This window comes from Labeo rohita, chromosome 3, assembly GCF_022985175.1.
Source record: "Labeo rohita strain BAU-BD-2019 chromosome 3, IGBB_LRoh.1.0, whole genome shotgun sequence".
Taxonomy (NCBI): Eukaryota; Metazoa; Chordata; class Actinopteri; order Cypriniformes; family Cyprinidae; genus Labeo; species Labeo rohita.
In genome coordinates this window covers 28518499-28542846 of record NC_066871.1, presented here as the reverse complement: position 1 = coordinate 28542846, position 24348 = coordinate 28518499, and the positions used below count along the sequence as shown (strand labels likewise).

The following is a 24348-nucleotide window of genomic DNA, read 5'->3' as shown; positions in this document are numbered from 1 at the left end:
ATGTTAAAATACTAATATAACAGGCTATTCTTCAGAAAAAATAACTTGTGAATGTTTGTCAGTTATGTACGATTTGAGCTTTGATTTAGGAAGCAATTAAATTTTGCTCCTCTCCAGTAAAATCATGGATGAAGATTAGTTGAAGATATTTAAAATATTTACACAAAATAAAATAAAATAAAATAATTATAGTAATTATTTTTGTATTAATTGTATTGATGTAATGTGTTTGGTTGCAAACTGTTTTGACTGTCACTTCATTTTTCCTAATTATTTTTGCAGAGTATTTACGTGCAATTTATTCATTGATTTAGTTGTATTAAATGACTGATGTACACTGGTACAACTTTATTCCTAACACTAAATGAGAACCTTTTTGGTGTAAACATTGATGTACGCATAAAAACACATAAAAACTTCCATCAGAAGTCTACATTAATATAAAAGAGGAAACAACCTAGAAACAATATATTGTAACTGATCAGTGAAAATATGAATTAGGTTAAGTACTATGTACACTACCAGTAAAAAGGTTTTGAACAGTAAGATTTTTTTTAAAGAAGTTACTTCTGCTCACCAAGCCTGCATTTATTTGATCCAAAGTACAGCAAAAACAGTAACATTTTGAAAGGTTTTTTCTATTTAAAATAACTGTTTGCTATTTGAATATATAACATTTAAATTAATTTAAATGTTATTTTAAAATAATGTATTAATAATTTATTCCTCAGATTTCATAGCTGAATTTTTAGCATCATTACTCCAGTCTATATTCTGATTTGCTGCTCAAAAACATGTATTTATCGTCATTTCATATCTGTATTTCTATCATTTCTTTCCCATATGTTACAAAAGGTTTTTATTTCAAATAAATGCTGATCTTTGGATCTTTCTATTCATCAAAGAGAGAATCCTGACAAAAAATGTACTCAGCTGTTTTAAGTATTGATAATATTAATAATAATTCTGAACAATAATAATTTCTTGAACAGCAAATCAGCATATTAGAATGTGACACTGAAGACTGGAGTAATGATGCTGAAAATTTGGTTTTGATCACAAGAATAAATTACATTTTAAAATAGAAAGCGGTTTTTAAGTGGTAAAAATATTTCACAATATTACTGCTTGGTGAGCAGAAGAGAATTCTTTAACGAACATTTAAAAACGTTCAAAAACTTTTGACTGGTAGAGTGTAAAAAAGGTACAAATAAAAAAAGGTATTTATGTAATGTCATGAATTTATTTTAAATACACTTATGTGTTGTTGTTTGACTGTAAATTCATGGCATATTTATGTGTATCAAAAAAAAATTCATTCATAGATGATTCGTGGATATCTGTGACGTAGGCGTCGCGGTTCTGACCAATCAGCGTTAGGCGGTAAGTTTCAAAACAGAAATGGCGACGGAGAGAGCTGAAGCGTGAGTATTGTCTGTCAAACTATAAGCAAAACGGACGTATGTGGAATAAATACAGTATTTGAATTTTGTTTGTAGTGTTTTATACGTTTAAAAATACTCTGTCGCTGTTAAAATCAAGTTAGTTCGCTGGCACGTCATTAATTGGATGGTGTTAGCCGAACGCTGAAAGTGTGTTTACATAAAGTCACCGTTGTAACGGTAGTTTTCGGTAAAATACCATCAAACCAGTTACTGTTATTAAAATATAAAGGCGGTCACTCAGTGTTAACAACCACCTTTATTACATGAACCCTCTGATGAATCTTTAAATATTTTTTAACCATTTAGGGTTCAATGTTAAACCCAAACCACCCGTTTTCACAGCTCTATAACTCATCTTTATATTTGTGACAGCGTACACTCAACATACCTGACACTGTTTGAAATACTCCAACGATGAACTTTCACAAGGATATTTCAGTTAAATAATTAAAGACATTCAAACTGTAATGCTTACGTTTGGTAGATTTTAATACAACACTGACGTGCACGTGAGTGTGACAACCCAAAATGCACTGCAGCTGATTATTGTATATACAGGGATTGTTTTCTCCTTGTTTTGAAGTGAAAAAAGTGTTTTAAAGATATTTTTCGGTTGTAATCAACTAACTGATTTACATCAGAGGATAAACAAAATGAACCAAGATATTGAAAGCCTCAGATATTATCAGACTGATGGGTGTTTAACTATTGTCCTTGAACATGAAATATTACCAAATGTGATTTAATATACGCTAAATAATATCTGATGTCAGGCTTCTGGAAAGGACTGACCCTTCCTTTGTGAAATCATGCAACACTACAGAACTGCAGGAAACAGGAGAGGGAGAAATTATGGCTCCTTATCTGATGGTAAGTTTGTTTTATGTATTCTTTTTATATTTATTTTTTATTTACTGTTGCTTTTTATGCTAATACCCAAACCATGTCATCCAAGATGTTCATGTCTTTCTTTCTTCAGTCAAAAAGAAATTAAGGTTTTTAAGGAAAACATTCCAGGATTTTTCTCTATATAGTGGACTTCAATGGGAGCCAACAGGTTGAAGTCCAAATTGTAGTTTCAGTGCAGATTTAAACGATGGGCTCTACTCGATCCCAGCCGAGGAATAAGTTTTTTTTTTTTTTAAACAAAATAACCAATCATTTCGCTAGATAAGACCCTTATTCCTCGGCTGGGATTGTGTAGAGCACTTTGAAATTGTAATTTGGCCCTTCAACCTGTTGGTCCCCATTGAAGTGCACTATATGGTGAAAAATCCTGGAATGTTTTTTCTCAAAACCTTAATTTCTTTGCGACTGAAGACTTGGATGACGTGGTGGGTGAGTAAATTATCAGGTGATTTTTGTTGTGGAAGTGAACTTATCCTTTAAACAAATATACAATATATACATTAATAAAATATGTGTTCTAAGGCATTTGTTTGTTTGTTTGTTTGTTTGTGTAGGACTGCAGGCGAAAACAGAAGCATATATTCAGGCAGCTGTGTGTGGTGGATGACATGATCCAGCTGCTGGCAGGTCTAGAGTCAGTGGATCAGCTTCTGAATGAGCCATGTCCCCGAAACCCAGGTAACGCATATCTAATAGATTATTGTATTGACTGTTCATTACTATATTTGCTAAACTGTGAAATGATGCCTTGTTTCGGGTGTGTTGGCACACAGGTAATGAAGCTCGTTCCGCATGGAAGACTTTAAAAGCCGAATATCAGGAGAGAGTTCAGGAGGTAGAGGGGCTGATCAGTGCTCTCCAGATTCGCATGGAGGAGGTTCAGGGTAAACGGAAGACACTGGAGACTCTACTGTCTGCTCTGCAGATAAAGGTAGTAAGGCTTTATATCTGATTTATCAAACATACGATATATGTTTTGGATTTATTCGTTTAAAAAGCAATTTTTTCAGGTTGTTGTGTAGTAAATACCCTTATGAATTTAAACACTGACCACTTTTATAATGCAGTTTTGTACAACTAAACGTACACTACCTGTAAAAAGTTTTTGAACAGTAAGATTTTTGATATTTGTTAAAGAAGTCTTTTCTGCTCACCAGGCCTACATTAATTTCATCCAAAAAACAGCAAAAACAGTAACATTTTGAAATATTTTTACTATTTAAAATAACTCCTTTCTATGTGAATGTATTTTAAAATGTAATTTATTCCTGCTGAATTTTTAGCATCCTTACTTCAGTCACATGATCCTTCAGAAATCATTCTAATATTCGGATTTGCTGCTCAAAAAACATTGATGATGTTGAAAACAGAATTCTTTCAGGCTTCTTTGATGATCAATTTAAAACATCCTATAAAAAATAAATTATACTCGATATCATACTAAAATGTACTCAACTGTTTTAAATATTGATGATGATAATAATAATAATAATAATAATAATAATAATAATAATAAATGTTTCTTGAACAGAAAATCAGCATATTGGAATGATTTCTGAAGGATCATGTGACACTGAAGACTGGAGTAATGATGCTGAAAATGTAGCTTTGATCACAGGAATAAATTACATTTTAAAATACATTCAAATAGAAAACACTTATTAAATAGTAAAAATATTTCAAAATTGTACTGTTTTTACTGTACTTTCGATCAAATAAATGCAGGCTTGGTGAGCAGAAGAGAATCTTTAAAAAACAAAATTATTACTGTTCAAAAACTTTTGACTGGTAGTGTAGCTTCACACTTGCATATTCCTAATGTTGTATTTTACATTAAATCCTGTTCTCATTCAGAAAGAGGAGTGCAAAGAGAAGGAGAGAATCATAGCTAAACAAAATCAGAGAGCTGAGGTAAGGCATCCACTCACTGTAGACTCCCTGGTTTGGCTATAGTTAGTGTCAATAATTTCCACTTTCTTCACCAAAAACAGCTGTGGAACAAACTGGTTGAATTAACTCTCTCACACAGAAACAAATCAGCTTTCAGCTGGAAGACTCCATCCAGGCAGCCCAAAATGCTATGAATGCTTGTGATTTGCGGTTTTCTAAGCTCAACGATGAGGTTGAAAAACAGCAGGCACGAATTAGTGACTGGACGATATTAAGAGACGGGTAAGTCTGTACATACACTACTCTTGAAATTTTTGGGCTTTGTATGAGTTTTTTTGAGTGTTGTTTACTTATCAGATAATTCAGAAAAAATGTATCGGTTGGTTTCCACAAAAATATTAAGTAGCACAACTATTTTGATCAATGATAAGAATAATAAGAATAGTTTCTTCAGCAATAAATCAGCATTTTAGAATGATTTCTGAAGGATCATGTGACTTAAGCCTGGAGTAATAGATTCTAGTCAGTTAAGATGCCGTATTGAATATAACATGGATAAAAACGAGGCTGTGAGGAACAGACTACATTGTTTTTTTTTTTACATTGGCTCACACTCTTTAAAGGTTGTAGATCACATAAGTTTCACAGCTCACAATTTACAAAACTGTTTTATAGAGTTCTTGTGTAGTGACTGGATTATAAGAGTTTATTGTCATGAATAATACGGAAAAAAAAAAAAAAAACTGACGTAGATGCATACTCCCCAGCCATGGCATATACGTCACCTTTTTGAACTGGAAGAACGAAATGCCTCCAGAAAATTAAAAAATATCCACTTTTCCTTTGATAATGCACATAATGAGTGCTGTTGTTGTTTTCACTGATGTGCTACCAGTACATATATGCTAACATCTCAAAAAATGTTTTTTAGGATTTCATGACCCTGACATCACCAGCTGAGCAATTAATATTAGATATTTGAATGTCATAGTGTTAGGTTGCTGTGAAGATTAATTTTTTTTCAAATATTCAAAATTTGCTATAAAAATATTTCAACACAATAAACTCCCCTTTTTCCTTTTATTTTCTTTGTCTCTCAGGCTGCAGACCTTGGTGACAGTGACTCACAGAAACATGCAGTACCGGCTACTGTCGGTCAGTTCCTCTGAGCTGTGCCTTGAGCTCTTGCCTCGTGCTGCCGAAAAATCACTTGAACCCCTGCGTGTCTCCATTACCATGACAACCAGCGATGAATTTCATCTTCAGGTACTGTGTCTCAGCATATATTTCCCTATAGTGATGCTGAGAGCTGTGATACATGGAGTGAGTGCTAAAGGAACATGCTTGTAAATTATAAAACATATATTTTGTACATGCGTACGCACACACACTTCACTCACATTGTTATGATGATACTAGTATTTGTAATGCTGCATTAAATAGGACACAAATGCAAAAAACATTATCCACAGCACTATACCACGTGTGGAACCACTCAAATTTTAGGGTTTTAATGAAACTGATAGTACCAAAATGGCATTTATCAAGAAAGACATTATTGATGTGAACAATGGTATTTAATCATTAAAGTATTTGATATTTTTTTAAAAACTTGTTAGTGTATATATGAGAATAATACAAGAAGTATTGTTTTTGTGAGCTAATATTCCTCTAGAACTATATTTCTTTTTAGCCTTTTCTGGTTTTCATTCTTTTCTATTACATTGTTGTAAATATACCTCTTTTTCCTTCATTTCAGGTGTTTCAGGGAACTGCTGGCCTTGTAGAGGAGGGGGTGAATGGGCATCTCAGGCAAGTGAGTGCTGCCCTCGTGGAGGTGATGGAGCGGTACATAAGTCAAGGAGAGATGCTGTCTGAGATTCAGGCTCTGCACTCCAGGTACGTTTTCTTAAAGCAGTGGTCTCAAACTCAATTTCGAGGAGGGCCACAGCTCAGTTTAGCTCCAACCCAAAATAAAACACACCTGATCCCTGAGCTAATCAGGGTCTTCAGGATTACTAGAAACTTCAAAGCAGGTGTGAGTTGGAGCTAAACTCTGCAGAGTCTTTTGTGACCAAAAAAATTAATTTGCGAGTGAAGCTTTTGCTGAGGTTGCCAGTGGCGACTACATAAATTTACATGTTATGATTTTAAAATGTGCATGTAATGCCATTTTTTCCTGACTGTTTTGCGATCACATTGTTTGTTTTGTTGACGGAATAAACTGAGATGATGTGCATCAAAGTTTTAGAGGAAAAAAAAGCATTTCAAACTGTCCTCATCTTTGCCGGACTTTAGCAGCTCCACTGTGCAGCATGAGAGAGATTGAAATGACGTAGACGTGCAAAGTGAAAGCGTGGAAAAGCAGTGTCTATTTTGTGTACAACCTGTAAACAACTTGTAAAACAACTACAACAGGTAAAGCTGTCAGCTGTGACATTAACAATATCATTAACAATTGTAGTTTATAATCGATACTATGGCTTCTTCTTATCAATATCCTTAGTCTATATGCTGTTTTGTCAATGCGTGAACATCATATTATTTTTAGCGCACTTGCCGTCCGGTAATCACAATAATGCTTTGTTACTTTTTAATAAACAAAGTATAAACTTAACGAACGTAACAAAATTAGACGAGCGAAGGTCTTACAAGTTCGGAACAACATGAGGGTGCATAATTAATTACAGAATATTAATTTTTGGGTGAAGTATCCTTTTAAAGTAACCAGTTCACCACCGTCTTATATGGTTTATTAGATCTGAGGAATGTTCTGATTTACATTAACACTGAAACTCTTTATGTTCTTTACAGCAAAAAATAGAGAATGTGTTTTACACTATGAGGAAAATACACCCCTTGTGCCTCATAAACAACTTTTCACTTGTTTCATCAGGTTTGCGATTGATTGGTGTCCAGCTGACAAGCTTCTGATCTTTCTCAAAACTGCGACAACTGTATGTCACCTGACGGTTGAGGAGGGATACCCTTCACACGGCCGAGCTACTCTCCTTTCAGTGAGAAAAGACGGCAGTCTGCTTGATATCACCGATCTACAGGTGAGGAAGAGTACAAAGGTTTTATTACAATTCGCTAATTCATATTTTTTCTTTACTAATCAAAAAGCAAAAATATGCAAATAATGTTGTTTGTGCCATATTCAGACTTCGTAAACATTATTCCAAATTGATGCAGTCTAGAACTACACTGAAAATAAACTTGATCCACTCTTTCCTAACATTGGGATCAGAAGGAAGACTATTTTTTCCACAAATTGGCACTGCACAGCGTCCTGTTGTTTTCGGAGCCACCTTTATCATTTGTTTTCTGTGTAGACCTGCACGTTCGCCTCTCTGGTAAATGCTAGAGCTGCGTTCACACTAGCAGCGACTTCAGGTGCTGGCGATGAGGTTGCTAGTGGGCGTTCATGCTACTAGTTGCCTTGATGAAGCGAATCAGATTTCCTGCCGCTAAATACAAACATTTTGGAGGCTTTTCCAAGAGACCATTCACACATCAGCATCAAAATGCCGGTAAATTCTGTGATGTAAGTCATCAGAAAGGATCTTTAAAAGTTGTCTTCATTTGCCCGCACGAGCAGAAGCACTTTAGTTTGACTTTCGCTAATTTTTACAACAAAATATGAGCTTAGGGGGATGATCAAACAGAACGCGTTTTGCTCTTATAAACCAAAGACGCGCATAATAGTATCCAGCTACAGAGATACAGCGCTGATGAATGAAAAAGAAGGCTGGGTCTGGAACACAACACTTTGAAAAAGCTGCAAGAGGAGACACAATGTTCAAAGATGTCCATCTAGTGCATATTTACATAGAAAAACTAATTTAAAAAAGCAGTGGAGCTTTGCTCAGAGTAATCTCTATAAGAATGCTATGATTGGCCAATTTGGACCAAAGCAGACTTTGTTCGTTGTTCGCAGACGCATTCGTCAGCGTGTTCAACATGCTTATACCGATAATCTGCGTTCTGCTTTCGTACACAGCATCATTCTGACAATTTGCTGTTACAGCTTCCCTCACTGGTAGATTGCCGGAACAAATTTACTGGTATTTTTGAAAAGGTCCTGTTCACACGATCTCTTAACGGTACTTTACCATTGGACTGCAACTGTATGTGTTAAGGGGCTATTGGTTTCAATTTAGTCATCACCAGTAAGTGTAACCATGAAGTATAAAGTCATACTTATACATTTGAAGTGATAGTTCACCCAAAAATGAAAATTCTGTCATTAATTACTCACCCTCATATCGTTCCAAACCTGTAAGACCTTTGTTCATCTTCAGAACACAAATTAAGATATTTTTGATGAAATCTGAGAGTTTTATGACTCTGCATAGACAGCAACACAACTGACACGTTCAAGGCCCAGAAAGGTAGTAAGGACTACCCTTCGTTAAAATAGTCCAGGTGACATCAGTGGCTCAACCTTAATTTTATGCAGCTATGAGAATATTTTTTTGTGCATAAAGAAAACAAAAATACCTACTTTATTCAATTATTTTTTGATCTTTGATGCTCGTTCACAACAGTACCACAACGCATGACTGTGCATCCACACGCATGCATTGTGGTGCTCTTGTTAAAGACACGGAAAAAAAGAAATTGTTGAATAAATTTGTTATTTTTGTTTTCTTTGCACACAAAAAAGTGTTCTTGTAGCTTCATAACATTACAATTGCACCACTGATGTCACATGGACTGTTTTATCGATGTCCTTACTACCTTTCTGGACCTTGAACGTTTTAGTTGTGTTGCTGTCTATGCAGGGTCAGAAAGCTCTTGGATTTCATCCAAAATATCTTAATTTGTGTTAAGAAGATGAACGAAGGTATTACGGGTTTGGAACGACATGAGGGTGAGTATGATTTAATTTTTGTGTGAACTATCCCTTTAATGTATGAGAGTGTTTAATTTCAAAATTTTAAGTTTATTTTTAAAAAGGTAAAAGTATTTTTTTAAATAAATATCAGGAATTATTAGTTCATAGATATCTTTACACTCTTGGAAAGTTGCACCACATGACATTTCACATCCTGAACTAACCTTGCCATGTTATAGTTTTTCCCCCAAATAAATAGTAGTATATAATTATGCCAAACAATGTTTTCTTTTTATGAATATCATCCAGTGACATTGTATTATTTTATTATTTTTTTTTATTTCTGTATTGTGATATCGGAACAGTTGTATCGTTTTTTTTTTCATAACGCTCCCACAAAACTATCAAAATAAATTTTAATACATCCTTTGTTCTTCTTAGAGGATGTGCATTATATTTATTGAATGTATGAATTGCATTTTAATGGATATTTATAATATCGGGTCTTTTTGCATGTCATGTGAGGTTAGTTGAGAGACTACCATGCCTCAATATTGACCCTGACATTTCTGAAAATGTTCCCAAGTCGAGTAATTAGTATATCCCCTCTTATAGGAGGTCAAGATGTTTCCAGCTCAGATGTTTGCAACACGTTCTTTTTGTTAATTTATGAATCACTTTTTTCAGCCCCCAGTGCAACGTCCTGTTCTGACAGAGTGGCTCGAGTTTCTCTCTTCCAATCCGAACATCTGACATCACAGAATTTACTCCAGCCTGATCGTCGGGTTTTGACTTCTTCATGTGTGTCCTGTCCTGAGTCAGAGTCTATTATATTACACATAAGCCATTTGCATTGTACAGTTGTAGTTGTATTGATGATACGTATAAATGAATGTTTGTATTGTGACTGCATTGTGAGTCATGTAGTACTTTCAGTCTTTATCTAACCAACCCAGACTGTCATTATTCCGATAATTATCATTACTATTTGCATAAAATTGCTCTTCCCTTGTGCCAAAGGATTGGGAAAGTCATCAATTTGTGACTCATATATTTTCAAGTAGGTAAAGATGCTCTGCATTGATCACTCAGTAAATGCAGTCGCATGACATCTATTAGCAATATAGTTTAAATGTCATGTTTGTGTCTGTTAAAAAACAAATAAAATGAATTGAAAATGCATTAAAGGGCAACTGGTTTTCACTTCCCTCTTACGTTTACAGTCAGCTGTTGTCTTTCCACACTAGAGGGCAGCACTTCCTGAGAAGAGCAACACATGCATATTGTTCCATCCACTATCGTCTGACGTAACAGGTTAGGTAACGATTTAGACTGTATCTGAAGACCCAAGCTTGTTCTTCTGCTCCCTGAACATTTAATCCTCTTTTTTGACTGCACAGCAGTTGTGTGGAGTCATTTTTCACTTTTGAAGTGTCACATATTTCTATCTCAGGCTCGATAAACTCTTATCACGTTGGCTTTTGGCCACCCCCAAGTTTGTTATGAAACACAAGATCAAATTCACAGTGTTTTTTTTTTTTTTTTCTTGCTGTGGTTGTTCTGACATACTCCACTTGGCACGTAGTGCATGACTCCACTTTCTGTACCAGTTATCCGCCCTCAGGCACTGCACAACAGGAACTGCTCTCATTGGCCAAATAAGATGTGAGGTTTGCTCTGGATTTGGCCAATAGGGAGCTGTGAAACTCTGATTATGAGGACACAATGACCCAGTTCTGGGTCCATGTGTGTGGAGAGCACTCCACATATTCTCTGCTTATTCTGGTTTCTGTATTGAGAAAGGGCCTGGACTACGTGAGGTGCTTTGACAATAGTCTTTGTAGAGCAGATTCCATGTCTGGTGGGGAAAGTTGAGACAGAGTTTAGAAAATAATGACTTTTGATGTTCCGAGTCCTTCGTAATCACCTCAGTACACTGTTGCTTTCTGTCCTCTGTTTTGATGATAAAATCTGGTTTTGTATGTATAATAAAAATCATTGCTTTGTCATTAAAAAATATATTGGTAGTATTTACTCAAGTCAGTGTAATGAGTTGATTTATAATGAATGAATGAAGTGGGTATTGTTTTTTTTTTTTTCCCATCACTTGCTCATTGTTTTCTGATTTGTCATGTTTGCTGTTATTGAATGCTTTAATTTTTTTTGCAATAAGTTTTAAATGTTTCCTATGTCATGTATAGAGTATATTCCTGGTTAGGAATTCAGTATTATTTCCAGTATTCCTCTGCTTTTTACTCTTCATTCATTTATATATGTGTATGTGTGTGTGTGTGTGTGTGTGTGTGTGTGTGTGTGTGTGTGTGTGTGTGTGTGTATATATATATAATGTTACAATATAGTTTTTTATTTTTTGACATTTTGTATTTAATTAGATATTTATATAAATATTTACGTATTAAAAATTACAATTTATCTATTTTTTAACATTTTAATGTAATATTTTTGTGTATAAAATACTATTTTTTATCAGTTTCATTTAATATATATATATATATACAAACACATTTTTTAATTATATATTTATATAAATGTTTACATGTATAAAATATTACAATATATCTATTTTTTAAGAATTTTATTCCATATTTTTGTGTATATAATACTATTTTTTTTATCAGTTTCATTTTATATATATATATATATATACACACACATTTTATTTTTTCTATATTTTTTTATCAGTTTTATTTAATAAATTATATATATATATATATATATAGATAGATAGATAGATAGATAGATATACACAATATATTATTTATTTTTTTACATTTTTATTTAATACTCCATTACTCTGCCCATCGTCACGTGCAGGATTCATTTTAAATATGCTGATTTGCTGCTCAAAAACATTTTTATTATTATCAGTGTTGAAATAATAATAACAGTTGTGCTGCTTAGTATTTTTGTGTAAACCAGTACATTTTTTTCCCAAGATTTAATGAATGGATAATTCAAAAGAACAGCATTTATTTGAAATGGAAATCTTTTTTAAAAATTATAAATGTCCTCACTATGGTTTAAGATCATTTAAATGTTTTTTTTTTTTTTTTTTGCTGAATTAAAGATTTTTTATTTTTACATTACACTGATCCCAAGCTTTTGAACTGACAAAATGTACTGGTTTAATTCCCAGTCCTATTCAGTGGCAGAGCTTGTGGAAAAAAATTGGCATAATTTCCTGTCTTCCATACTTGGTGAACACGTCAGCTCCCACTAGAGGACATAGCCTTAACTTTACTCTTGAGGACAGCGATGAAATATTTTGCCTAGTGCTCCCTTGACACTGAAAAGCAACTTTTTACTATACCCTACTATTTATAGTACTTTATGTCAGTTAGTATTTTATACATTTTTACTTCTTTTCACAATAAACATGTTGAATACACATAAAAACATTATTTTTTTCAGGTATCTACTTGGAAAAAAAGACGTCACACCACTCGTTTGGTTCATAAAATGCCTTTATGAAGAAGACAACTGAAATACATGTCTTGATGCTCTATAATATGTATACACTCTACTTATATGTCTGTGCTTGAATAGATTTTATCATTTGCGTTGAGCATGTGAACTTTACAAAAAAATATATATTATACATTTTAAAACATTTAAAGTATGTATATCATATTTACACATATTTTACATATTTAAGTCACAGGGTGACTTAAGTGTGAAGGTTCATACCACGTATGTCATTTGCATTAAATGTTAAAATGATGATCATGATTTCTCTGAGTGTGGGTTTAGCAGGATCCCAGGCCGGACTGGGCATGAGAAGACGCTTGACGTGTTTCAGCTGTCGTCTTATCTCTGGAAGTGGCCTGGAGAGCCTTCTGGCCTGACTGTGACTCCTTGCACGAGGCATTTTGCACTTGTTCCCTATGTAGACGCAGTCCAAATGTAAGTGTTTTCTCTCTTTTTTTGTCTGCTTTATTAGCTTAATCTTACCAGCCATTTCAGGTAAGTGGCTCAAGGACCCTACATGGTTATCAAGCCATAAAGGCTACTGACCATTAGACACCAAAAGCGTCCCTTTAAATGTGTCATCAAGTGCTTTTAAGTGCCAAAGGCATGAGTTGGCTTTCTGGTGGGTTCTCTTGGAAAGAGTTCTAAGGTCTGTACCCGTTCTGTCTTTCAGTCAACCAGCGGTGACCCACTTTCACCAGTTTATCGCAACCTCAGGCGTCAATGCGGAAAGAGAGCAGCTTCTCCGAGTGCATGTTATTCAGCGTGCGCAGGTCAGGAAGTTTCAGCAGCAGCTTGGTGAATCGTGAGGCGTCGTTGGGGGCACTCTTGCTGACGAGAGTCCGGAGAGCCCGGATTAAACTTTCCTGGAGCATCTCCACCGAATTCACATTCTCAATGCCGGAACGATCTGTACAACAAACAACAAGAGACCAAATTCTTTAGTGGATCAAGGTACTTTTATGCTCCACAGAAGAAAGACTTGATTTGATTAGATTTGTCCCTTTGGGTGCCCAAACTCAGTCCTGGAGGGAGTTTAGCTCCAACCAAGTTTCCAGTATGCCTAGTAAGAGCTTGATTAGCTGCTTCAGATAAGTCTAATTGGGGTTGGAGCTAAACTCTGAAAACACCGGCCCTCCATGACCAAGTCTGGGCACCCTGGCCCTAAAAGTATAGCTCACCCAAAAATGAAACTCTGTCATCATTTACCAACTCTCATGTCGTTTCAAACCCATAAAACTTTGGTTGATCTTCACAAATTAAGATATTTTATGAAACCTGAGAGGTTTCTGTCCTTCCATTGAAGTTCCAGGTAACCAAAAGGTTCAAAAAGCTCATAAAATGATCATATTTCTTTAAAAGACTTAGATTTTTTTGGATCTTCTAAGTTGTGGTTACATAGACTTTAAATGGAGGAACAGAAAGCTCTCAGGTTTCTCGAAGATCAACCAAAGTCGTATGGGTAAGTCAACGATGACCGTTTTCAGTTTTGAGACTTTCCCTTTAACGCTAATGTGCAACCTACCTGCAGACACCAGCACGACTGCAGTGAAGAGTCCCAGCTCTTCAGATGAGAGCTCTAATGCGTTGAGTTTTTCGCTGAAGTCGAACATTGTTCCCAGCAGATCGCCCATGCCCATGCTTCTCAGGGCCTCCAGGCTGTAGGTGGTGCCTGAGATGAACGTTACAGTCCTCTCTTTGACGTTAAACAGAGAGGCGAAGCGCACCATGAGGACCTGCAGGAGATTTAAAAAGAAATTAGCGTCAAATTGGTGCAATTGTGGCCTTGACACAAGTCAGATGTTTAAATGAAACACCATTAACTTACCTCAAATGTTCCAGCCTTGAGCAAGGTGACTTGGTCGTTCTGAGACAGCGTGCTAAACCCTGGGATGTGTTTGGCAAACTCCACCACTTCTCTGACTGCTGGGGTGAAGCTAAGAGAGAAGTCTTCCCAAATTTCCTGTGGCGTTTTGCTGGGGTCTGAGTATGGATGCATGTTCATCGGACAAGCCTGGAAAATAGAAATCAATCAGAATCAAAAGTTCACTTCCAGGTCTTAATCACTCATAGAGTGATTTAAATATGACGGTTCTTACCAGAAGAATCTCTTTGCGTTTCTTCCATGGACAGTTCTGACCCTGGGAGCTGCCGTTCATCTCCTGACCGTGGTGGACGCCAAAGAGGTTACTGTTTGAAGGTCTCTGACCATTGTTATTGTGCTGCTGAGGTGCTTGGGAGGCTTGAAAATGGTGGCCGTTGTCTGCCGGCACCTCGAAGTTGTTGCAATGATGAGCAATGTTGTTATCATGGTGGTAGATGGTGTTGTGGCCATTGAGGTGGTACCCAGCCATGCAGCGGTTGCTGCTTCGGTTGTCCAGCTCGCCGTTGTGAGGAAGCAGCAGCGATGAATCTAACTTGTCATGGGCGTAGACGAAGGTCTCGCGGTGTGCTCTGGTTATGGCGGCGATGGTTTTGTCGACACCTGGACTGGTGCATGGTGGTGGAGAGGAAGTCAGAGATGGGGGACTCTGAGCTGGTTGCACTGATGGCGAGGCTGGGGTCGGAGGGGAAGGGGATGGTGCTACGGGCACTGCGGGGGGCTGGGGTTGCGGTCCCACCGTAAGCCCTGGGCACGGAGATGAGGAAGAGGATGAGGTGGATGGGGATGAAGAAGAAGAGCAGGGGGTGTTGGACGTGATGCTCGCCAGCTGAAATTCACTCTGAAGCTGGTTGTTCACCATGTTGTTCATGGCGTTCTGCATCTCGGCCAGCATGCGCTGCTTCTCGCGTTTCGGGATACGACCGAAACGAACAGCTAGGGGTTAACAAAGGACAGAAATTTGTCAGAAATTCATCAAATTTATGTTGTATGTCAATGTTTGGAAACGTTTCAAGCGATGTAGTATATAGTGGTACCATATCAGATATTGGGTGATTATTTGATAGATAGATATTTTTCATATTTTTCTTTTAATATTATAATAGTAATATTACTTAATATTAATATTACTTTTAAGCATAATATTTAGCCAATCTCAGTTAATATTCATTTTTTATACTGTAAAATTATTCACTTGAAACTTTTAAATAAATGTTTTTTAAAAGGTATAAATAGACAAATTGATAAATTAACTGTATTGTTTTAATAAATATTTATTTTTTAAATGAATAATTTGTATTAATTTTAATTACATTTTATTTTAATTGTATTGATTTTAATACATTTTGAAAAAAAACAACAACTGTATTTTAATTTAATTTCACATTAATTGTATCGATTTTAATACAAAATTTCAAGATAATTTGTATTAATTTTTATTTAATTTTACTTTAACTGTATCAATTTTACATTTTTTAAAGATAACTAATTTGTATTCATTTTAATTTAATTTCACTTTAATTGTTTTAATTTTATTTAGTTTTTTTTAGATAAATTGTATTAATTTAAGTTTAATTTATTTGTATCGACATTTCTACAAAAATGTTTAAAATAAATAAGTTGTATTAATTTAAACTTAATTTCACTTTAATTGTAGTAATTTTAATACAAAAAAAAATTAAATAAGTTGTATTAATTTAAATTTATTTTTACTTTAATTTTATTTTTTTTAATATTGGTATTTATTATTTATAACATTCATTCAGAATTTTAATATCAGTGCACCTCTTAAATTTTCTGTAACTGTTTTTCTATATTTCTCTAAGTTTGGCTGTATAGATATTTACCATCTCGGGACATTCCCACAGACAGACACTTTTTGAAACGGCACTGCTGGCACCGGTTCCGGTTGATCCTCATAATAGTGCAGGTTTCATTCTTCAGGCACTTTTTGTACTGGATGTTCTGCTGGATGCTGCGTCGAAAGAAACCCTACAGACAAAACAGATAATGTAAATGTTATTATTTATTAGAAAATGCTTTAATATATATAAAAAGAACACTATTTCAATGGTGCATGTACAAATCAATGCTATCGTCTTACCTTGCAGCCCTCACAGGCATGGACGCCGTAGTGAAATCCGGAAGCCACGTCGCCACACACTTTGCACAGCAGCACCATTCCGTTCAGCTCTGGAGGAAAATCAGATGTTAATAATCCTTCTCCTAGACTCTACACAGTATATTACTCAGGTAAAATATGGTTCACATCACTTACTTGTAAGTGTAGCAACTGATTTATTGGGTGAATTGCGTGCACTTCCACCATCATCACGACCTCTTGGGGATCCGCCGGAGCATGATGAGTTTCCGTCCTCTCCAGATCCCGAACTTGAGCTGCTGCTGCTGCTGGTGTACATACGTGAGGAATCATGGGATCCATTGGGGGATGGTGGGAATGAAGAACCAAAGCAGGGCTGTGTAAAGGACTGCAGGCTGCTGTTGGAATTCTCACTGTACATGGATACAGGGCTGGTGCGGTTGGGGGAGCCTCCGCACGATCCAATGTATGATATTACCCCACCTAGCGATGGAAAAAGAGAGTTGCATTTACTAAATAGTCTTTGGTGCACTGTGGAAACATACAAAGTGAAAGAGGCCCACTGAGAGGGGAAGTATTCTCAGGTATTTTTTCCTCCTCCCTAAAACGTTCCTGCGGGTACATCCTCGTTAAAATGTTCCCATAAATACTCCCCTGCACAAGGAGTTCCCTCAAAACACATTGTGCTATGGAAACAAGGAAGCTGAGGGAGCTGGAGAATCTGTTTTTATGGAAAATACTTTCTAGGAACTGTTATTGTAAACTGCGAGGGGACATTAAAAAAAAAGACTATTACAGTGACCACTCCTTTCTTCCTGAGTTTGTGTCTCAGAGGGCTTGTGGTTTATAGTTTCACTGGCACCAATATGCCATGTGAGCAAGAGCATTTGTCTCTTGTTATTTCCGTTTATAAAAAACACAACTGCATGATGTGTCAGTTGCACATGCCCAGCCATGTGCATTAATGTATGACATTTACAACTCAAATTGGATAAGACTAGTCAACTTTGCACTTGAGGAACTGCGCAGTGTGCTAGAGCTCACACCTTGGCTTTGACTCTAGCATGTATACTATTCCCCAGTGTCTGATACCTCCTCCTGCCTTTCCTAACCTTTGGTCCCCTGGAGTTAAACACAGTATCCTTCATTCTCAATTTACAGTTTCCTCCTGCACTCCTCTTGAATACGCTTGATGGAAACCAGATTTTGAGGAGATCTGTGCTTATGTTGTTCTCCTAAATGATGCAGCCATAGATAGATAGGTCTAAAAGGTTCTAATATCTTATGAGTAAATAAAGTCGAAAGGTCAACTTTAAGAATTATTTTGAGAAGTGTTTACAAGTGTAATCTTTACAGCGCTTTAAATGTCAAATGTCAGCTGGTGTAGAGGTTACATAACAACTGTACACTAGCACAAAGGGTCAAAAAGGCACTGTGTCAGGTGGAGCGACAACAGGCAAACGTGCTGTAGCTTTGACTCCCCTGTGGTTTGCCTCAAATGCTGTTGAAAAGCTTTTGTCCCGCATTAGATTTATCAGTGTGTGTCCACTAGCCTGCGGTTTTAACTTGGTGAGTTTACTCTGGAGGCTTCATGGCAACAGTGTTTGGGATTTTCTCCCTGCTTGTGTTCAAAAACGTGCTCCTGATTGTTTTTCAATCCAAACACTTTTTCCTAAACATTCTGTCAAAGGAAATACTTGTGTAAGCACAACACGGGCGCGTGTGAGCTGTTGAAGCGTATCATCGGGGAAGCACGCCTCCCCTCCACGTGCGGCACACAAGGACGGCCTTTCAACGAGACTCACACCATTAGGCACGCCTCTCAAAACACACCCGCTTTTTTAAAAAGCTTCACCATTCATTTACGCCTACACACAGTGAGTAAGACTTTTACACACTGCGTTGAAGGGATAGTTCACCCAAAATTCTAATTCTGTCATTAATTACTCACCATCATGTCATTCCAAACCTGTAAAACCTTTGTTCAACCTCATAACACAAATTAAGATATTTTTGATAAATTCCAATAGCTTTCTGATCATGCATAGACAGCAACGCAGCCGACATGTCCAAGGCCCAGAAAGATAGCAAGGACGTCGTTAAAATAGTCTATCAGTGGTTCAGCTGTAATTTTACAAAGCTACGAAAATACTTGAGTGCAAAGAAAACAAAAATATTTATTATATTTTTATATTTTATAATTATCTCAAATGGACTACTTTAATGACATCCTTACTTCCTGTCTGGGTCTTGAATGTGTCAGTTATTCTTAATAATTCTTAGTATCTTAATTTTTGTTCTGAAGATGAGCAAAGGTCTTAGGGGTTTGGAATGACATGACGGTGTAAAATTAATGACTGAATTTTAATTTTTGGGTGAACTATCCCTTTAAAAAACGATGTCAGTTTTTTGTGTACTGTGGAGTGTATGATGATGGCAACAATCATTATTCAAAAATATTTGACTTCTGAATAAACGATTAAACATTTATAATGGAACGTTCCAGGCACGTTAAGAATTCTCGGTCATTTTATCAAACAGATTCGAACGGTCGAAAACATTCGATATATAAGGATTAAACTAATTCTGAAAATATTTCAACACATTTTCCTTTCTTAGTTGTAGTTAGCCACCATAATTCGCTCATAATCAATGTGTTTCAGTGTCTATTAAAGGCAGGGACTGAAATATTTCGTGACGCTGAATTAATGTCAGAGACAGAGAAAAAAACTGTTACGTTAAACTGGATCAATTTCATGTCCCACTTTCGAAGTGAACACGGGTTAACGTGATGTCCAGCCCCGCGCCTAGCTATTCGGTCCAATCGCAGCGCGCACATGGCTCACACTGCAGCGTCACACACGGGTTCTCGCTGGGAGGGCAAACACGGTGCTAGGCGGAATTATGTAATGAGCGCCTGTGCTTACCAATGGCTGTAGGCGGAGAGCCGAGAATGAAAACAAAAAGCACATGGCTAGGCACGGCGGTCCATGTGAATCGAGAGAGGATAGACTCTCGCCTGCATCACAGGGATGTCCGTACACCTGACTTTTCAGTTATGACCTAGTTCCCCGAAATTCACGAGAACAGTGTCTTAACCCGTGATGTCCTTGCCATCGTCTTGAATTTGCATTCGATGTATATTTAGAACTTTAATCCAATTCGATATACACATTAAAAGAATGCATACTTGAACCGCCGTTTTCATTTGACACATATTAAGTACTGGGTTTTATGATGTATTTACGTAAGTGTTTAAACATGCTAAAAGACATTATATGCACATTTAAACATCCATTCGCGTTTGTTTGTTTCAGAAACATACAAAATGACGAGGTAATTCGGCGAGCCTCACAGCTAGATCTATTTACTGTCAAGTCCGGCTGGGAAATTATATCTGTGCCGTTCCACTGCACCAAGTTATGCTTATAAATGTACTTTGTGGATCCGAAGCGCAATATTCAGTAGTGCGTAATACAACAGAATTACTGACATGCAGTTTGACAGTTATGAAGCAGAGAGGCAACTAAAAAAAAGCCAGAATGATCATTTAGAAAGTCTTACCTGTGTTGTTTGTATCTACTGCTGTCGTCATGTTGAGCCCCAGTAAAGTCATGCAGGTTTATGTCAGAATCTCCAATGCAAACACCCAGAGATGAGATGCACTCTCTTTCTCCAGATACACTTACAGATCAGTTCTTCTTTACGATAAAGTCATAACTGCCGCGTAACGATCGGTATAAAATACGTGCGCATCTAGTAGATGCTAAGAAAATATGTTAAGCACTGCGCAAAGACGTCAGGGAAATGAGGTTCATTCAGTTAAAGTGTATCATACGTCAGTTCTCCTGTCCTAATCTGTGTCGCTCTGAACTGTTCTGTCAAGTCGGCCCGGTTTTGCTTTTTGCCTCGTTCCAAGGAGCGTGGATGAGATGAGCGCAGGCGCGCAGCTGCACGAGGCTAGAAATGTGTCCATGTGACCCCGAGAGCCTCGTGGCCCAGTGACACAGTTTCTCCAGAACACATTTCGGTGCGAGTTTTAAAAATCCCCGCGCACGTGGCTGCCTCGGTATTGGGAGATGTAGTCTAATGTGAGCCGTTTGAAATCGCCTGGAATAGTTTCTATGTCTGCTTCTGTGCTTGTGTCTCACGCGTGAAAAATGTTTTTCAATGAGGGGAAGTTTTTAGTGGGTGTTCAGCGCATGGGATGCAGATTTCTCAGTAAATGTGAAACTCGTCGGTACTCCTTAAACATTTAACGTGGCAGGCTCTTGGTGGAAGATCTTTCGATACACAAATACTCCCATAATGCATGGAAAAAATGTTAAAGTAAATATTACAGATGGTATATGTTGCGCTATGTCTGCCTTGGTAAATGTCTGATATGATGTTATCTGGCAGAAAGAGTGAATTCCTTGGTATTATCACCTAGTGTGTATTGATTATTCCATAGAAGAGAAAAGAATATAGGGTGAATTGAGTGATGAATTAAAAAGTTGAAAAGGACAGCATTTATTCAAAATAGAAATCTTTTCTAACAACTTAAGTCTTTGCTGTCACTTTTTATCAGCTTAACACGTCCTTGCTGAATTAAAAAAAAAAATAGTAATTTCTTTCAAAGAAAGAGAACACTTACTGACCCCAAACTTTGAATAGTATTGAATATTGTTACAAAAGTTAAGTTTAAGTAAATGTTGATAATTTTAACATTTTATTCATCAAAGAATTCTAAAAAAGTATCACAGGTTCCATAAAATATTGAGCAGCACAACTGTTTCCAACACTGATAATAAATCAGCATATTAGAATGATTAGAATGACACTGAAGACTGGAGTAATGATGCTGAAAATTCAGCTTTGCATCACAGGAATAAATTATTTTTTAAAGTATATGAAAACAGAAAAACCCTATTTTAAATTGCAATAATATTTCACAATATTACTGCTTTTTTCTGTATTTTTAATCAAATAAATGCAGCCTTGATGAGCAGAAAACACTTAATGTTGTATATAAAACATAGAATATAAAAAGTTTTCCCTGCAGTAAGATGGCCCTCTCAAAATGTGACAAAAGGCCCCCGGGGACATCTTGCACCAAAATAATTGGTTGCTTAAGAATGTTAAACATAGTGTTAAAGAGTGAGCGAGAGAGAGTAAATTGGAGGCATTATATTTAACGTAACTCTACTTAAGGATAAAACAATCTGAGAGAGAAGTATTATGGTGTAGCATGTGTGTACCTACCACATGTATAAAAACAGAACCACTCAATGGAATGTCCACATTTAGGTGTATTTGGAATTCATTGTTGTTGTTTTTTAGTATTTCTACAGCCTAAGAACAATATTGTAAAATTCAAAGATCCTCTACAAGCTAAAGTCATGTGTAAATGTGTTACAGTTTATCAGTTTATCCTCCCTATATATATATATATATATATAACCTCCTAGTGTCCTAAAAGTATATAAAGGGGAGTTATTTTGGCACTTCCTGCGCCTTTTCAGCTTTTGAAGCTATTTAAGGTTATTTTCAAAAACAGCTATTCACCCCCAAAATAAGTTTCCACTGTGTCCCAGATAAAGCGCCTCCCTTAGAGAAAAAGCTCACCAGCTTTCTGAAGAGCATTATCCTCTTTCGGGGCTCCGGCAGGCACGTGCCTGAGAACAAAACCGTGCTACTTAAAAAAAGACCATCTCGCAGCAATAAGCGGAGTCACATCCGTAACATCAATTACACTGACCATGGCACTACATGAGCCACTAGTTGCATTCACGTGAATCACTCTGGCGCCTTATTGCAGGTGTGATTAATCGGTCTCACCTGTATAACAACAATGCGTGACGCTACACGTGACAAACGGGCGGAAAACATAAACACAAGATGATTCACCGGTGTGGCGAAGAAATGCTTGCACCAAGTGTAGTCTGATGTTGTGAACTGACCACGCCTGTTGCTTCTATTTTCGGACTGTATCTTTATGACATGTTTTTAGTCTTTGTGCCGGTTGTTTAGACTATAGCGGACACGGATATAACACTGCCTCTGAATAAGCTAGATGGTAAAGTTTTTGTCACGTTTCCACGTCACGTTACCTGGACCAGACACCGAAAGATCGGGCGCGCGCACCATGTAATCGCTTGAGTGGACTCCCGCGACTCATAGCAAAGGCACGACTGCGTTTGACGCATCGCTGAGCTGTCACATGCAAAAACACTCCGTACACGTACGCACACCGTGCTCGTTCTGTGCGCTCACACACATCTCACATGGAGCGCACCGGTGTACCATAATCTAAACAGTACGGTCTGTGTTTATATTGTTAACAGACACACAGTATGTTGGTCAGTTCTAGATTTCAAAGGCAAAACTGACCTGGCAATCAGAAACCCAACTGAAATATTTTTTGTATAGCTATTTTTTGGCTAACTTCTAATTCTTGTTATGCTGCAGTGAAGAGCATGAATGAGTTAGTTAGATTTATTTTATTTATTTATTTATTTATTTTTTTTTTTTTTTAAGATTTTTTTTTTTCCTCACGGGAAGTTATTTGACGTGTTTTTTTTTTAATGTTATGTATTAGTTACATAACACCCCTTTGACACACCCTAGTAAAATATTTAAAGCCAATTGTTGACTGAGCATTGCCTCAAAACAGCGCATGTATAGATTTAGGCCTTGCAATAGGCTAGTAAATCCTGAGGTAATGTTTAAAATGTTTTAAAAGTCACTAAGTCCATCAGAGATATCATGAGCGTTGTAAATGTGAGCCTTAATGTATGTGAATGGCACACTCTATAAAAAATTCTGGGTTAAAAACAACCCAACTTGGGTTATTTGGCAAGCCAACGCTGGGTTAATATTAAACAGAACACATGCTGGGTTATTTTGATCCAGGTGGTTGGATTAAAGGTTTTTACCAAACATGCTGGTTTATTTTATTTAAGTCAACTGTTGTTTAAAAAGTATTATATTGCTGGTTTAAAATGGACTGGAACTTATAAAAACTCACACAGAATTACTAGAGGCAACAGCAATAATCAAAAGATGAACATTTGTTATTAAGCAAGAACACATGGACAAAATACAAGAAAAATTGAATTTATTTGGTTGAATACAGCATAGTTTACAATATTGCATACATTTAAACTCATTTAACAAGCATTTTAGACATAAAAATGTAACATTTTAAAAGTAGAATTTTAAATTTAATCTATTCAACCGTTCTCTGTAATTGTTATTTACCTAAATAGCGCTAATTTTCATGCCGGTGTGTCGGCGAAATCTGAGCCGGTGAAGGGCTGCTGTTTGCCGGTGTAACTGCGAACTTCAAACGGCCTCGCGTTTCACCTGTAGCTGAAAGATGCCGCGACTGACTCAAAAAACTGCCCATAAACAAACAGTACTGACATTAGAGAACATATTTTAAAGATTAAACTCAGTATAATAACGAATAAAATCAATTTATTTTATGCAAGGCAAAAGGCGTTTCCATCCTTTGAAACAAACGCTGCTCATGCAGCTGACTGACATCTCCTCCATATGTTGCGCCGGGTAAAATAATAGAATTTACAGCACAGTAAAGATGTTATAAATGAAATGAATAAATAAATATACACAAACCTTTATTTCGCTGAAGAAGTGCAGATCGACGGCGCTGAAAACCGCTCTCTCCTGTAGAGGACTCAAAAAGCCCGCGCTCTGACTGACTGTAACTCAGCAGCTGGGTTGTTTAGAGACAGGCTCAACCTAGCGGTTGTTGGGTAGGAAAAAAAAAATTGGGGACCCAAAACGT

At 36.6% G+C, this 24348-nt stretch overlaps 2 protein-coding genes across 3 annotated transcripts; one reads left to right on the top strand and one right to left on the bottom strand.

Moving 5' to 3' along the window:
• The first annotated feature begins 1381 nt into the window (after positions 1–1381).
• Positions 1382–10275, top strand: si:dkey-225f5.4 (ZW10 interactor). The gene is made up of 10 exons (XM_051106076.1): positions 1382–1424; positions 2219–2315; positions 2909–3032; positions 3128–3285; positions 4209–4265; positions 4384–4526; positions 5345–5510; positions 6004–6143; positions 7141–7303; positions 9772–10275. The coding sequence occupies exons 1-10, from the start codon at positions 1402–1404 to the stop codon at positions 9835–9837; spliced, it is 1137 nt and encodes a 378-aa protein (XP_050962033.1). The 5' UTR covers positions 1382–1401; the 3' UTR covers positions 9838–10275.
• A 2276-nt stretch (positions 10276–12551) lies between these two features.
• On the bottom strand, positions 12552–22302 carry nr1d1 (nuclear receptor subfamily 1, group d, member 1). 2 transcript variants are annotated; one of them, XM_051106074.1, is made up of 8 exons: positions 22164–22302; positions 16734–17039; positions 16560–16648; positions 16303–16447; positions 14673–15391; positions 14402–14587; positions 14099–14309; positions 12552–13483 (listed from the first exon to the last, which is right to left on the bottom strand). In XM_051106074.1, exons 2-8 carry the CDS (start codon positions 16975–16977, stop codon positions 13287–13289), a joined length of 1791 nt encoding a protein of 596 aa, XP_050962031.1. In that variant the 5' UTR covers positions 16978–17039; positions 22164–22302; the 3' UTR covers positions 12552–13286. The 2 variants fall into 2 exon arrangements, with proteins under 2 accessions (XP_050962031.1, XP_050962030.1); XM_051106073.1 differs by lacking the exon at positions 22164–22302 and adding an exon at positions 20121–20499.
• Between the last annotated feature and the right edge of the window lie 2046 nt (positions 22303–24348).

Excerpts from the sequence above, each read along its gene's own strand:
- nr1d1 (XM_051106073.1), bottom strand. The coding sequence starts at position 20,172 with ATGACTTTACTGGGGCTCAACATGACGACAGCAGTAGATACAAACAAC. Across the intron at positions 16,649-16,733 it reads ATCAGTTGCTACACTTACAA|AGCTGAACGGAATGGTGCTG; the intron begins GTAAGTGATGTG and ends ATTTTCCTCCAG. Across the intron at positions 14,588-14,672 it reads AACGCAAAGAGATTCTTCTG|GCTTGTCCGATGAACATGCA; the intron begins GTAAGAACCGTC and ends TCTATTTTCCAG.
- si:dkey-225f5.4 (XM_051106076.1), top strand. The coding sequence starts at position 1,402 with ATGGCGACGGAGAGAGCTGAAGC. Across the intron at positions 2,316-2,908 it reads TTATGGCTCCTTATCTGATG|GACTGCAGGCGAAAACAGAA; the intron begins GTAAGTTTGTTT and ends TTGTTTGTGTAG. Across the intron at positions 6,144-7,140 it reads ATTCAGGCTCTGCACTCCAG|GTTTGCGATTGATTGGTGTC; the intron begins GTACGTTTTCTT and ends TTGTTTCATCAG.